At 40.3% G+C, this 13,997-nt stretch overlaps 1 protein-coding gene across 1 annotated transcript; it reads left to right on the forward strand.

Annotated features, from left to right (window-relative positions):
* Window positions 1-515: 515 nt before the first annotated feature.
* slc26a2 (solute carrier family 26 member 2) lies at window positions 516-12,170 on the forward strand. The gene is made up of 5 exons (XM_087804320.1): window positions 516-602; window positions 3,795-4,405; window positions 4,479-4,769; window positions 6,932-7,380; window positions 8,447-12,170. The coding sequence occupies exons 2-5, from the start codon at window positions 3,809-3,811 to the stop codon at window positions 9,234-9,236; spliced, it is 2,127 nt and encodes a 708-aa protein (XP_087660446.1). The 5' UTR covers window positions 516-602; window positions 3,795-3,808; the 3' UTR covers window positions 9,237-12,170.
* The last annotated feature ends 1,827 nt before the right edge of the window (window positions 12,171-13,997 follow it).

A 13,997-nucleotide genomic window follows, 5' to 3' on the forward strand; every position in this document is an offset into this window, starting at 1 on the left:
TATGTATGTTCTATATATACATATATGTTATATGTATGTATGTATATATATATATATATATATATATATATATATATATATATATATATATATAATTGGTCAAAGATCCTAGGAAATGGGGTGAAGTAATACAATTGTCGAACATTCATAACAACAATTAACTTTATATATATAAAGTTAATTATGTATGTATGTATGTATGTTAAATAAGTGTTTACTTTTATTAAGGACCCTTCACAAATCAATGAAAATGAATATACATTATAAAATCAATTACATCTTATTTTAGGATTCCTCTTAATTCTTTAATACAAGTGCTCCTTTTATTCATCTCTTCTTTCTTTTCCACTTTAATAAAAACAATCATGACACAGCAAATCCAGAATAAATAAGCATCCAACTCTCTGTCTCGAGACAGTAACGTTCAACAAATCTTTAGTGCAAACATCAGAGTAGACTTCTCCTTCTAGTGGGCGTGGTCACGTGGTGCTAGTATCGTGACGTCATCGCGCACAGTCAACTTCAACATGAGTTGAGAACTTCTTCTCTTTAGTCTCAACTTTAACCTTCACCTTCACAAGATCCGTATCTCCTGAGCTCAGGTGAGTACACCCGAGGGGGGGAAAACTTACAGGTATTTTAACAGGAAGTCTTGCTTTTTAGAAGCCGGAAGTTGTGTCTGTGTCGACGAGTGTCCACGTTGACTGGTGTTTACAATGGTGTTCATTCACAGCACCTGATGCGTGTTTCTGCTGGTCCAGGATCCTTCACCTTGAACCTGTTATTCTCTTATTATTATCGATTGTGTTCTTTTTAACCTCCACACACTTCCTGTAGTTGCTATTTCCCGCGTTAGCTCTCCTCGTTTAGCGCGGTAATCCCATTAAACAAGCCTCCTTTCAAAGTGGATTTAATCCTATGATTTGTTGGATTTTTAGGTTTAGGACCTCAAGTTATTAATAACTATCACCTGGTCAGGTGATTTAGAATTTTAAAAACAACCCACTAAACACTAGCTGAAGATACAAAGAAAAAATGTGACTGACATGTTTAACTTTTAGGTAAAAAGTAGTCATTATTATTTAAAAAAAAAAGTTTAAGGTTAAAGCAGTCTTTGTGTCAATAAAGCTGACATATACATTTAGAATTAAATCACAAATTCCATGTCGTCTAGGAAACACCTTTGAGTGAGAGATTTTACTGTGAACACTTTTTCACTTAACATGAATGAACTTCTCTGTTCGAGTGGCTGTTGATCTACACGGATAAAGGACCAACTGTTTTGGGAACTTCCTATGACTGCATACGTTTTCAAATCTCAGTCTTGGTTTTATCAAAGCAATGATTAGTTTATTTCTCTTGTCGTGGCGACACAAAACCCTCCAATTATGCTCAAGCAAAATAAACAATATTTAGAAGAATATTTCCAGCTGCAACATCTTTTAATGGTGATCTTATGGATCCTGTTGCTTCTTCTTTGTCAATAAGGTTTTTGCATCGATGCAGTGATGGCGCAATAATTAAGTCTAAAATTAAATAAAGCTAATGAAGAGTTTGAGGTAAAGACATGACACAAGAGAAAAGAAGACTTTGGTAAAGAGATTTAAATGGAACTGGACACCACAGTCAAATACATGTATTTTATTGATCTAATCTACACGGATGAAGGACCAACAGTTGCGTCTAAATTTGGGAATACTTAGACTAATTACATTTTAAAAATCTCAGTCTTGGTCTTATCAAAGAAAATAATTAGTTTATTTCTCTTGTCATGGCGACACAAAACCCCCCAATTATGCACGAGCAACATAAACAATATTTAGAAGAATATTTCCAGCTGCAACATCTTTTAAGTGATCTCATGGATTCTGTTGCTACTTCTTTGTCAATAAAGTTTTTGAATCGTTGCGGTGATGAAGCAATAATTAAGTCCTTAAGTAAATAAAGCTAGTGAAGAGTGTGATGTAAAGACATGACACGACGGAAAAAAAGACTTTGGTAAAGAGATTTAAAGTAAGGTAAGGTAAAACTTTATTGAACTGGACGCCACAGACCAATACATGTATTTTATTGATTGATCTACACAGATGAAGGAACAACTGTTGTAACTAAATTTGGGAATACTTAGACTAATTACATTTTAAAAATCTCAGTCTTGGTCTTATCAATGCAAATAATTAGTTTATTTCTCTTGTCATGGCGACACAAAACCCTCCAATTATGCTCAAGCAAAATAAACAATATTTAGAAGAATATTTCCACTTTTCATCTGCAACGTCTTTTACATGATGTCATGGATCCTGTTGCTACTTCTTTGTCAATAAAGTTTTTGCATCGTGCCAGTGATGGAGCAATAATTAAGTCTAAAAGTAAATAAAGCTAGTGAAGAGTTTAAGGTCAAGACATGACACGACAGAAAAAAAAACTTTGGTAAAAAGATTTAAAGGAAACTGGACGCCACAGACCAATATATGTATTTTATTGATTGACCTACACGGACGGACAAAGGACCAACTGTTGTAACTAAATTTGGGAACGTCTTAGACTGCATACATTTAAAAATCTCAGTCTTGGTCTTATCAAAGCAAATAATTAGTTTATTTCTCTTGTCGTGGCGACACAAAATCCTCCAATTATGCTCAAGCAAAATAAACAATATTTAGAAGAATATTTCCACTTTTCATCTGCAACGTCTTTTACATGATGTCATGGATCCTGTTGCTACTCCTTTGTCAATAAAGTTTTTGCATCGTGGCAGTGATGGAGCAATAATTAAGTCTAAAAGTAAATAAAGCAAGTGAAGAGTTTGAGGTAAAGACATGACACGACGGAAAAAAGACTTTGGTAAATAGACAAAAAAAGACAAATGCATGTATTTTATTGATTAAGAAACTTTTTCTCCCTTAATTTCTTTCTGGATAATCTGATCCAAATAAGGAGATTTTTTTTTTCTGTCATGTCTTGTCAAAACAGAAGTATTGAGGAATGACTGAAAGAGCGACACATAATGCAAGTGAATCAATTCACTATTAACTAGAATCTGAGGATACGTATCACAATACAGGTGCAACGATACGATATATTGTGATACTTTAAGGATATATGTGTAGTATCGCGAGTACTTGACTCTGGTGTTGCAGAATTTACAGACCACATGACTCTTGACGAAGTCGAAACTGCTTTAATTTGTTTTCAAACTAAAATATGTCTAAACATCAGCTTTAAAAGCTGCTGGAGTCACTGTATCCTCTCGTCCTTAGTCATCACTGGGATCTTGCAGGATTTAATTATTCCTCTAGCTGCAGAGGATGGATAACTGCCTCCGTCTAGTGGATGGAAGATGAATTGCAACACAAAAATGAATAAACGCAGATATTAGCATGTGAACTTTATTTTACTGTAAACTTTAAATAAAAAAAAAGAATATTCTAACGCCCCTTCCCCCAATCACTACAGTACTACTGAATATCGATACAGTATTGTGACAAAAAAAATTGCGATTATATTTCTGTATCCATATTTTCTAACAACCCAACCATATAAATGTCCTGGCATTCTACATAAATGAAGCTGCTTGGCAGGGTGCTTACAGTTGTTTCCTGTTTCCTGTTTCGTATGAAAGACAAGTGGGAATAGTATGAACTCTTAAATTGTTGCAAGAAGCTCTTTGTTTTACTGTATTTACAAAAGTACACAATCGATAGTTTACGTTTAGTTAGTTCATCCTCAATTACATTTAAAAGTCACTTTTAAATTTGGGCGACTAGTAACTTTGTCATTGCACGTTGATGCAGACCCAAGCCGGACCATGACCGATGGTGACGCGTCCTGCCCGGAGGATGGTGCGGAGAGCGACCGGCCTCTGATGCTGGAGAGAGTGCCAAAGACAAACGAAACGAGCTGGAGAGCGAGCGCGTTGCGGCGCCTGAAGAAACAGTGTCTGTGCACGCCGCAGAAGGCCAAGGCGAGAATCCAAGGCTTCGTCCCTATTTTGAAATGGCTCCCAAAGTACCAACTCAAGGACTGGATCCTCGGAGATGCCATGTCGGGATTGATCGTCGGAATACTTCTAGTCCCACAATCCATAGCCTACTCCCTCCTGGCCAGCCAGAAACCCATCTACGGTCTTTACACGGCCTTCTTCGCCTCAATCATCTACGCCATGCTGGGCAGCTCCCGCCACATCTCCGTGGGAATATTTGCAGTCTTGTGTCTGCTCATTGGTCAGGTCGTGGATAGGGAACTGGCGTTGGCGGGGTGTCTCACCGGGACCGTTATAGACGGCAACAAGAGCGACGTGCTGCTGGCAGGCCTCGGTAATAACAGTCTGGACGCTGTGTGTGACAAGAACCAATATGCAATCACAATTGCAGCTACGGTGACCTTTACAGCGGGGGTTTATCAGGTAAGGGTCGTAGACCTCCCCTCCCCGTGGGGTATTTCACAACCTTCTGGCATCTTTTTTGTTCTCCTTAAAGGTTCTGATGGGGATCTTCCAGTTCGGCTTCGTGTCCGTCTACCTCTCCGACTCCCTCCTCAGCGGCTTTGCCACCGGAGCCTCCCTCACCATCCTCACCTCCCAAGTCAAGTACCTGCTGGGTCTGAAGATCCCGCGCCCGCAGGGCTGGTTCATCATGATCAAGACCTGGTACAAAGTGTTTGCAAATCTGGGGAAGACTAACATCTGCGACCTGGTGACTAGTTTGGTGTGTCTTCTCGTCCTCATACCCACCAAAGAAATCAACTATCGCTTCAAGGACAAGTTGAAGGTAAATGCATTGAAAATGGCTTTTGAGTTACAAATAATTAAGGTACAATACTAGGAAGTCTCAGGGAGTGATGCTAGGAATCCTCAAGGAGTCATACTAGGAAGTCTCGGGGAGTAATACTAGGAAGCCTCAAGGAGTTATACTAGGAAGTCTTGGGGAGTAATACTAGGAAGTCTCGGGGAGTAATACTAGGAAGCCTCGCGGAGTAATACTAGGAAGCCTCAAGGAGTAATACTGGGAAGTCTCGGGGAGTAATACTAGGAAGCCTCAAGGAGTAATACTAGGAAGCCTCAAGGAGTAATACTAGGAAGCCTCAAGGAGTAATACTAGGCAGCCTCAAGGAGTAATACTAGGCAGCCTCAAGGAGTAATACTAGGAAGACACGAGGATAATACCAGGAAGCTTCAAGGAGTAATACTGGGAAGCCTCAGGAAGTAATACTAGGAAGCCTCGCGGAGTAATACTATGAAGCCTCGTGGAGTAATACTATAAAGCCTCACGGAGTAATGCTATGAAGCCTCACGGAGTAATATGAGAAAGCCTGGGGGAGTAATACTAGGAAGCCTAAATGAATAATACTAGGAAGCCTCGAGGAGTAATACTAGGCAGCCTCAAGGAGTCATACCAGGAAGCCTTACCGAGTAATAGTAGGAAGCCTTGCGGAATAATAGTAGGAATCTCTGCTGAGTAATGCTATAAAGCCTCACGGAGGAATACTACGAAAACTCTCTATGGAATACTACAAAAACTTGCTAAGGAATAATACGAGGCCTCACGTAGGAAACTATGAAGCCTCATTCTCTTGTGTAAACAAACCAAAGCCTCATATATCCACATGACTTAAATACAAACACCTTGAGTCAACAACAGCTCCTAAACATTCCTTGAAAACTGTTGACCTTCTATCGTCTCTGACTATAAGTGATTCTGAAGACTTGTGCGACAAGAACGGCCTCTCCCTCCTCCTAGGTGTGTTGTCATGGAGTGAGGAGAAACACAATCCTTGTTGAAACACATGCGTCACAGCGAAAACAAAAGAGCAGTAGGAGGCGGCCTCAGAGATCCTCACCTCGCTCATCAAAAGTGTATGATATGTTGACTTGAGTTTCTCCCACCGTTCCTATGCTGTATCGATGCTCACCTGCCTGGGAGAAAAGAAGAAAGAACAACAGATAATGACCTGCAGAAACATGAATCCATCTGATCACTGTCCTCATTCACACGTGACAAAAACTTCAACACAAACCTCTTCACACTCATATCAAGTTAAAAAAAAAAAGATGACAAGAATGTTGGCAAAATACTTCTAAAGCAATGACAAAATAAAAAACGACTTAAGTTCAGTAATTACTACTTTATGGTCCTTTTAATCCACTGGGGAGAAGTAATTACACACAAAACAAAGCTAGAGGACGACTTCACATGTTGAATCAATGTTAGTATCTTATTCTAATTCTAATCTAAAGTCAAATGTTTTACATAATTTTTAGTCATAACTAAACAATGAACTTGATTTGTTCAAGAGTAAATGTATTTGGAGTAGAAGTGACCATCACTGAAGTGTGTAGTAACATTTTAAATGTGACATTTCGTTGGTGAAAATGTTGTTTTTTGAGCATTTATATATTTTTTATTGAATTTTTAACTTTGATAAATTGTATATTGAGAGTTTAATTATTGAAAAACGACACATTTAAAAAAAAAAAATGGAATTAATAAAAATGGAATGTTTTATTATCCAATATTTTCATTTTTATTTTCTGAATTTAGTGTTATTTCTTTCGTACCCTTTTAAATTGAAAACAATAGTTAACACAATAGTTTCATCCACTTTTATATTGTATTTAAAAGGCTACGAATGTTATAATCACATGGAAATATTGAACTTGAACGTTTATTTTTGGATAAAGAAAAAACTGCCTCTCACTATAGAAATCATAGAACTTAATGAATTAAGAAAACAATGTAATGCTTAAAAAAAATCGAAAAGTTTCAACAATTTAACTGGTAAATTCAACAATTCAATATTATGATGGCCCTGATATACTTCCATACACTTTGGCTGAACTCTCGTGACTTTAGGTTTAACAAAAAGTCGCTCCATAATCCCGAAATGTATTGAAATACGTTTGCGTAACGTGACTTTGTCGCCTCTTCAACAGGCTCCGATCCCATTCGAGGTCTTCGTGGTGATCATCGCGACCCTCGCCTCTCATTTCGGCCACTTCAACACCGAGTACGGCTCGGGTATAGCCGGGGAGATCCCCACCGGCTTCCTCCCCCCTCAGCTGCCCGACTGGTCGCTCATCCCCAGCGTGGCGGTGGACGCCTTCTCCATCGCCATCGTGGGATTCGCCATCACCGTGTCGCTGTCGGAGATGTTCGCCAAGAAGCACGGCTACAGCGTGGACGCCAACCAGGAGATGTACGCCATCGGCTTCTGCAACATCATCCCGTCGTTCTTCAGCTGCTTCGCCAGCAGCGCCGCCTTGACCAAGACCCTGGTCAAGGAGTCCACGGGGTGCCACACTCAGATTTCGGGTCTGGCCAGCGCTCTGGTCTTGCTGTTGGTCCTGCTCGTCATCGCGCCGCTTTTCTACCCCCTTCAGAAGTAAGTGAGGATTATCATTTGATCGAAACGATTCTTTTCAAAGCTGGTGGTCCAAGATTTAAACAGTCGTTTTTCTTAAATAATTTAGAATAACATTTCAAATTAATGCGTAGCACATCTGTTTTTATGAAGTTTTTTTAAACGTGAAGCATAATTTCATCAGTAATTCTTAATATGTTATCAGTAATTTGTGTACAACTGGGGCTTGTTGTGTGACTGCGAGACAGATTTAAAATATTTAATCATCGATATATTTGGAAATCTGACTTCAATGTTGTTGTTTTTTTTAAAGGTTATTTTAATGGTTATTATGGTTCATTTCATTTCATTTAAAAAAATCTTTTTTTATTGAATAATTGACTTCTAAATGAATTGATTTTTTTTTTTATACGTGAAGTTTTTTATTATTAAAATAAAAATCTCTCTATATATAGTTTAATAATATTTTGTTTTATAGTCCTACAAAAAAATCACCTACCCTTCTTTTAAAGCATTAGTATGTTTAATGTTGACATTATTTCTTTATTTCTTTATTTAAATATATATTTTGTAAAAACATGTAAAACTACTTTAATCGTCATTAAATTATGCCAAACCACCAAAATACTTTATGGCAGTTGGTTGGAGACGGTGTTTGCATGTCTTTCCTAAAAGTACTGACATGATTTTGTGAAGTTGAAAGGCATAACAAATATTTAAAACAAATTTACATACTCTGGCAGCCAATGTTGGAATGTTGTTTTCGTTTGTCTAAATAAAACACTTTGCTTTCATATAATATATTTTATAAGAATAAAATGGGTCTCGGTAATAAAACTATTAACTTTGTTAGGTCGTTGTCAGGTCACACATTTTACTTGTATACAAGTGAGAGAGGAGAATGACACAGAGTTGACATGTCTTACAGAATTCTTTCTGAAGCAACGAGCTGTTAGTTCGCTGTTATATCTTCGTCACAGTTTCACAAGCTGTTAATTATATTACTAGACATTCCTCTCTTATACAAGCAGTGATAAGAACTACAAGCAGTGAATAAACTCATACATCTCTCACTCCTACTGCTCAGATGCGTCTTGGCCGTCATCATCGTGGTCAACCTCCGCGGCGCTCTCCGCAAGTTCACCGAGATCCCGTCCATGTGGCGCACCAACCGCATCGACGCTTGCATTTGGATGATCACCATGGCCACCTCTGCGCTGGTCAACACCGAGCTGGGCCTCCTCGCGGGGATCCTGGCGTCGGCCTTCACCGTCATAGGCCGGACCCAACGGGCGCAGATGCTGGAGTTGGGGCGCGCCTCGCCGAGGGAGTACTACGAAGACCTCTCCTCCTACCGGGGCCTCCAGACCACCCCGGGGGTTTCTGTCTTCAGATACCAGGCGCCCATTTACTACGCCAACCAGAGCCTGTTCAAGAAGTCCCTCTACAAACGTGCAGGGCTCGACCCGGCGAAGGCTCGGCGCAGGATGCTGAAAAACAACAACAGGCGACTGAAGGATGAGGAGGTACGAGCGAAGAAAGACACCGGTGACCGGGAAACATCCACCAGTGTCGCGCTAACGCTAGACGACAACTCCCCCGACAGACTTCAAAGCTTGGTGATGGACTGCAGCGCCATCTTGTTCCTGGATACTGCCGGTGTGAACGCCTTGAAGGAGGTGCGCAAGGATTACCGAGAGTTGGGGGTGACGGTGATCCTGGCTCAGTGCAACACCTCAGTTGTAGACACTCTAGAAAAAGGCGGATACTTCGCAGGTCAAGACGGAGGAGGCGGGCTGTTCTTCACCATCGCAGACGCCGTCCGATACGCGCAGAGTCACTTCCTGTCCAACGGAGATTGTGACAGTAAATGTTGAAAAGAAGATTGGTCGAAACAATCAGTGCCTCTCGCGGCTGTGTCGCCAAATCCTGCAGGAAGCAGGAACATGTCGAGCGAATCACAATCACTCTTAAAGCAGTTACACTTTGGTTCATGAGTCGTTTACAAGTCGCTTATTTATCTCGGAATCAGATTCGTCAGAGTGTTGGCTTGTGTACGATGGTTTATCTAATGTTGACTATTTATGCAAAGAGGAAGCGACATGTTTGTAAATGTGAACTGTGACCTACAGTGAACGTGAATTGCACAATTACAATACGCTGAACAAACTTGCCATTCTACACACATTTGTAATTTACTAAACACATGTTCGATACACATTTAAGTTTCGATGAACAAACTCACCCTTCTATGCACATTTGCAATTTACTAAACAATTATATTCGATACACATTTAAGTTTCGATGAACAAACTCACCCTTCTATACACATTTTCAATTTACTAAACAATTATATTCGATACACATTTAAGTTTCAATAAACAAACTGACCCTTCTATACATATTTGCAATTTACTAAACAAATATTCGATACACATTTAAGATTCAGTGAGCAAACTCACCCTTCTATACACATTTGCAATTTACTTAACACATGTTCGATACACATTTAAGATTCAATGATCAAACTCACCCTTCTATACACATTTGCAATTTACTAAACAAATATTCGATACACATTTAAGATTCAGTGAACAAACTCACCCTTCTATACACATTTTCAATTTACTAAACAATTATATTCGATCGACATTTAAGTTTCAATAAACAAACTGACCCTTCTATACATATTTGCAATTTACTAAACAAATATTCGATACACATTTAAGATTCAGTGAACAAACTCACCCTTCTATACACATTTGCAATTTACTTAACACATGTTCGATACACATTTAAGATTCAATGATCAAACTCGCCCTTCTATACACATTTGTAATTTACTAAACAATTATATTCCATACACATTTGAGTTTCGATTAACAAACTCACCCTTCTATACACATTTGTAATTTACTAAACAATTATATTCCATACACATTTGAGTTTCGATTAACAAACTCACACTTCTATACACATTTGCAATTTACTAAACACATGTTTGATACACATTTAAGATTCAATGAACAAACTTACCCTTCTATACACATTTGCTACATTTTTTTGTTTTGTTATATTCAGGAAATTGTTAATGTGTCAGACAGGTTGATCATTTGTTCAGCAAATTGTAAATGTGCATCACAAGCTTTGAACTCGTATTGCAAATGGTTATTTAGTAAATGCGATTTTGCACTTGAGCGCCACCTGCGCGGGGTTAAAGTTACAGTTATACTAAATTAAAGAGCAACAGATGACGGCATCGTCATTCGGGTACATTACGAAGTTGGTGGAAAAAAAAACAAATTGTTACTTATTCCTTGTTACTGTCGTCTCAAAGTTATTAGTTACATCACATAATGTTTGCGTTTGGATTGTAGAGAGGTCACTGTTTGACTTTCACCAAAGTTAAATCAACACAGGGTCGTCGCGAGGCACTTTACGGTTGAAAAAACACAATTAATACTTGATGATGCTTCATCTACTTATCGGTAGTGATGTTCTGATGAAGCTTCATGAAGCAGTGTCATTATTGTCATAGTCCACTAGATGGCGTCTGCACTATTTTCTGCACTACAACTGTTCTAATGAAACATCATTTTTTTAAACTAATGGCGCCACCTACTGACCTCTGAACAACATGACTGCTTCCCACCTTTTTGGTTTCTTACAATTTCACAGTGATCACAGGAACACAAATGGGACGAAGCCTGACGAACATGTCAGACGTTTACTTCCCCATTCCTAAGAAATGTTGAGCAATTTTTGTCTCCTTTAATTACTATGCAAGTTCAAATGTGTTTAAAAAAAGAATAGTTTCATGCAGTATCTTTTGAGCTCTGAAGTTCATGCAGTTGTAAATGACATGAGTTCAGGCAGTTGAAGCTCTTTCATTGTGTCCGAATCGGCCTTAAAAGACGAATGTTCTCTACGTCTGTTACACCCTCAGTGTGGTTATTTTTATTTTTTTTAAATGGTATAGATTATATCCAATACCGATGCTTTAGAGAATGGTGTATTTAACCAGGAAGTGTTTCAATAGCAATACACTTGGTCTGAGCCATGACTTTATTTTCCAAATACACATTTGTCAGTATTTAAGAAATACAGAAGCATCAAAACTAGTCCCGGTGTTGAAACAAATAGTTATGGTCTTTATCAACTGAGGACCAAACAGTAGTGATGGTTCTGATGAAGCTTCATGAAGCAGTGAAATTATTTCCAGAGTCCACTAGATGGCGTCTCTGCACTATTTTCCTATGTTTTGAACTATTGTTCTAATGAAACTTTTTTTTTAAACTGGTGGCGCCACCTACTGACCACTAAACAACATGACACTGTTTCATGAAGCTTCACCAGACCATCACTACCTAACCACATTAAGGAAACGCAGAAATGCTACATAAAATTAGCAACATTTTTACCTCGGAGTAAAGAGTGATGATGGGAGACGGATTCTGTCTCCTCTGATCCTCCGTTTGATTTTGCGATGCTGGCAAATATCTATTTAAATAGTGGAATTTTGTAACAATAACTGTTTATCTATTGAGTAAACGACAAATTTTGTGTTGTTATTTTTCCGATGCCAATCCATAGACGAGCTGCTGTTACTGACACACAAACGAGTGAATGTTGCGATTTCTAGGATTAATAAGCAGTTTATCGGCTTCTTTTTTAGTGTTTGTATCAAATGTGCGAAAATATTTTACTGGTGTAGCTGGAATAAGTAAAGGTGCTTTTGTTTGACATTGTTGAAGCAGAATGTTTGATTCAGGAAGTGCCTTCAATAAAGGCTTAAAACAGTCTGTGCCTCATTTAAGTGTTTTGGTGTCATTTTATTTATATAGTTATAGTGTTTTCATCCTGTAAACTTCATTATAAATAGGTTAAAAGAAAAGTCAAAACTGTTGATCAAAGAGTCATGAATCACATAATAAAATGTCATTTTAAATATAAATGTACACTTTTTCAAAGAACAATGTCACATTAGAACCCGTGAGTTATCTTCATAATCTCAGGTTCTATGAATTGGTGCGAAGCCCTCTAACCACTTCGCTATTGGTTTATCCTCGAGGCCCCGCCTCGTCTCTGAGAACGCTTAATGAACTCGTCACCCAGCTGGGTGCAGTCCACTTCCTATAAAGGCGGGAAACACCTGTGCACTTCCTCTAACTGAAAACTCAGCGAGAAAAGGCGGCTGCTGGGCGACGAGGTTAGAGGGCTTCGCACCAATTCGTAGAACCTGACATTATGAAGATATCTCCAAAGAGCCACTGAAGGGAGCCGAAGCACCCGACGTGCCTTGTTGCTATGGCTGATGCGAACACTCAGTGTTGCCACAGTCCGTCTGTTATCCAGCAATGCTGCAGGAAAAAACAGTACAGCAGAGACCAATCAGGAGCTGTGGTCCAGGACCTGTCTGCACACCAGTGAGAGAACATCCCTCATTTGGAGGCATAAGCCTACGTGTAGACGGGGGGCCCGGGCATTCTCCAGCGTTTGGAGAATGTCCGAGTCCAGAGTCCTGCTCAGCTTGTCCCATGCAAGAGCCACACTTTGAGAGGCAGACCCAGCACTAGGGGTGCCGTCAGAGTCCCCCCTACCAGGGGAGTTCGGCGCCACCACTATTAACCTCAGACTCCCCCGCTTCGCTCCCCGAAACAAGGGGAGGAGTCGCTGGAGGAGGGAAGGCAAACAGTAGCCGGCCAGCCAACTTAAGTGGGTCAAAGCGTCCACGCCTAGTGGGGGGCAATCAGAGGCCCTGAGGGAGAACCGAAGAAGACATTTGAAGTTTTCCTTTTTGGCGTAGAGGTCCGCCACCGTGTGACCGAACCAAGTCCACATCTTGGCAGCCACGACTCAGACAGACCCCATTCATCCTGGACAGCCCCCCTTGACAGTCTGTCTGCTACTACATTATGTGCACCTGGCACATGCTAAGCTCTGAGAGAGAGCAGGTGACGGTCTTCCCACAGTCAAATCTTCTTTGCCAAACTCAGAAGGGCTGGGGATCTGACTCCACCCTGGCGATTCACGTACGCCACCAGTGGCGCTGTCTGATAGCTCTAGGATGTTGGACTGTGACAGTTGGGGAGAGAGAGGTGAAGCAGGACCTTGTGAATTGCTTTCAACACTAGCCAGTTGATGTACACCGGTCCGTTCCAGACACTGCTGGCGTAGGTCTGATCCGAGGTGCCTCCCCAACCTGTCAGGGATGCGTCTGTGAACACCTAAGTGTAATGAAGGACGCAACCTTTTGGAACTCTCCTTCTGAGGTTGGTTAGAGAGTTCCAAAAAGCGGGAAGGCTCACTTTTCGACCTCCGTCCCGCTTAGGGTCTAGCTTGAGATGACCAAACCATCTCTGGAGATCCCTCATATGCAGCAAGCCCAGCCACACTGCCGTGTGAGCTGCTGCCACGAGCCCCAGGAGGGACATAACAGCGCCTGCTGCTGTCCTTTCTTCTTTTTGCATGACGGCGAGCTTCCAGCAACTGTGTTGTCAGTCGGAGAATGGGCTGGATACTCGTGTCCAGGAGGCACGCATATCCTTCCTCCCTGTTCAGCAGTACTGGAGTCAGAGCGCTCTTGCTGAGGTTCACCATGAACCCCAGGTTGGCAATATGGCTCAACATTTTCTGTG

Source organism: Callionymus lyra, chromosome 12 (genome assembly GCF_982586985.1).
Source record: "Callionymus lyra chromosome 12, fCalLyr1.hap1.1, whole genome shotgun sequence".
NCBI classification, from domain to species: domain Eukaryota; kingdom Metazoa; phylum Chordata; class Actinopteri; order Syngnathiformes; family Callionymidae; genus Callionymus; species Callionymus lyra.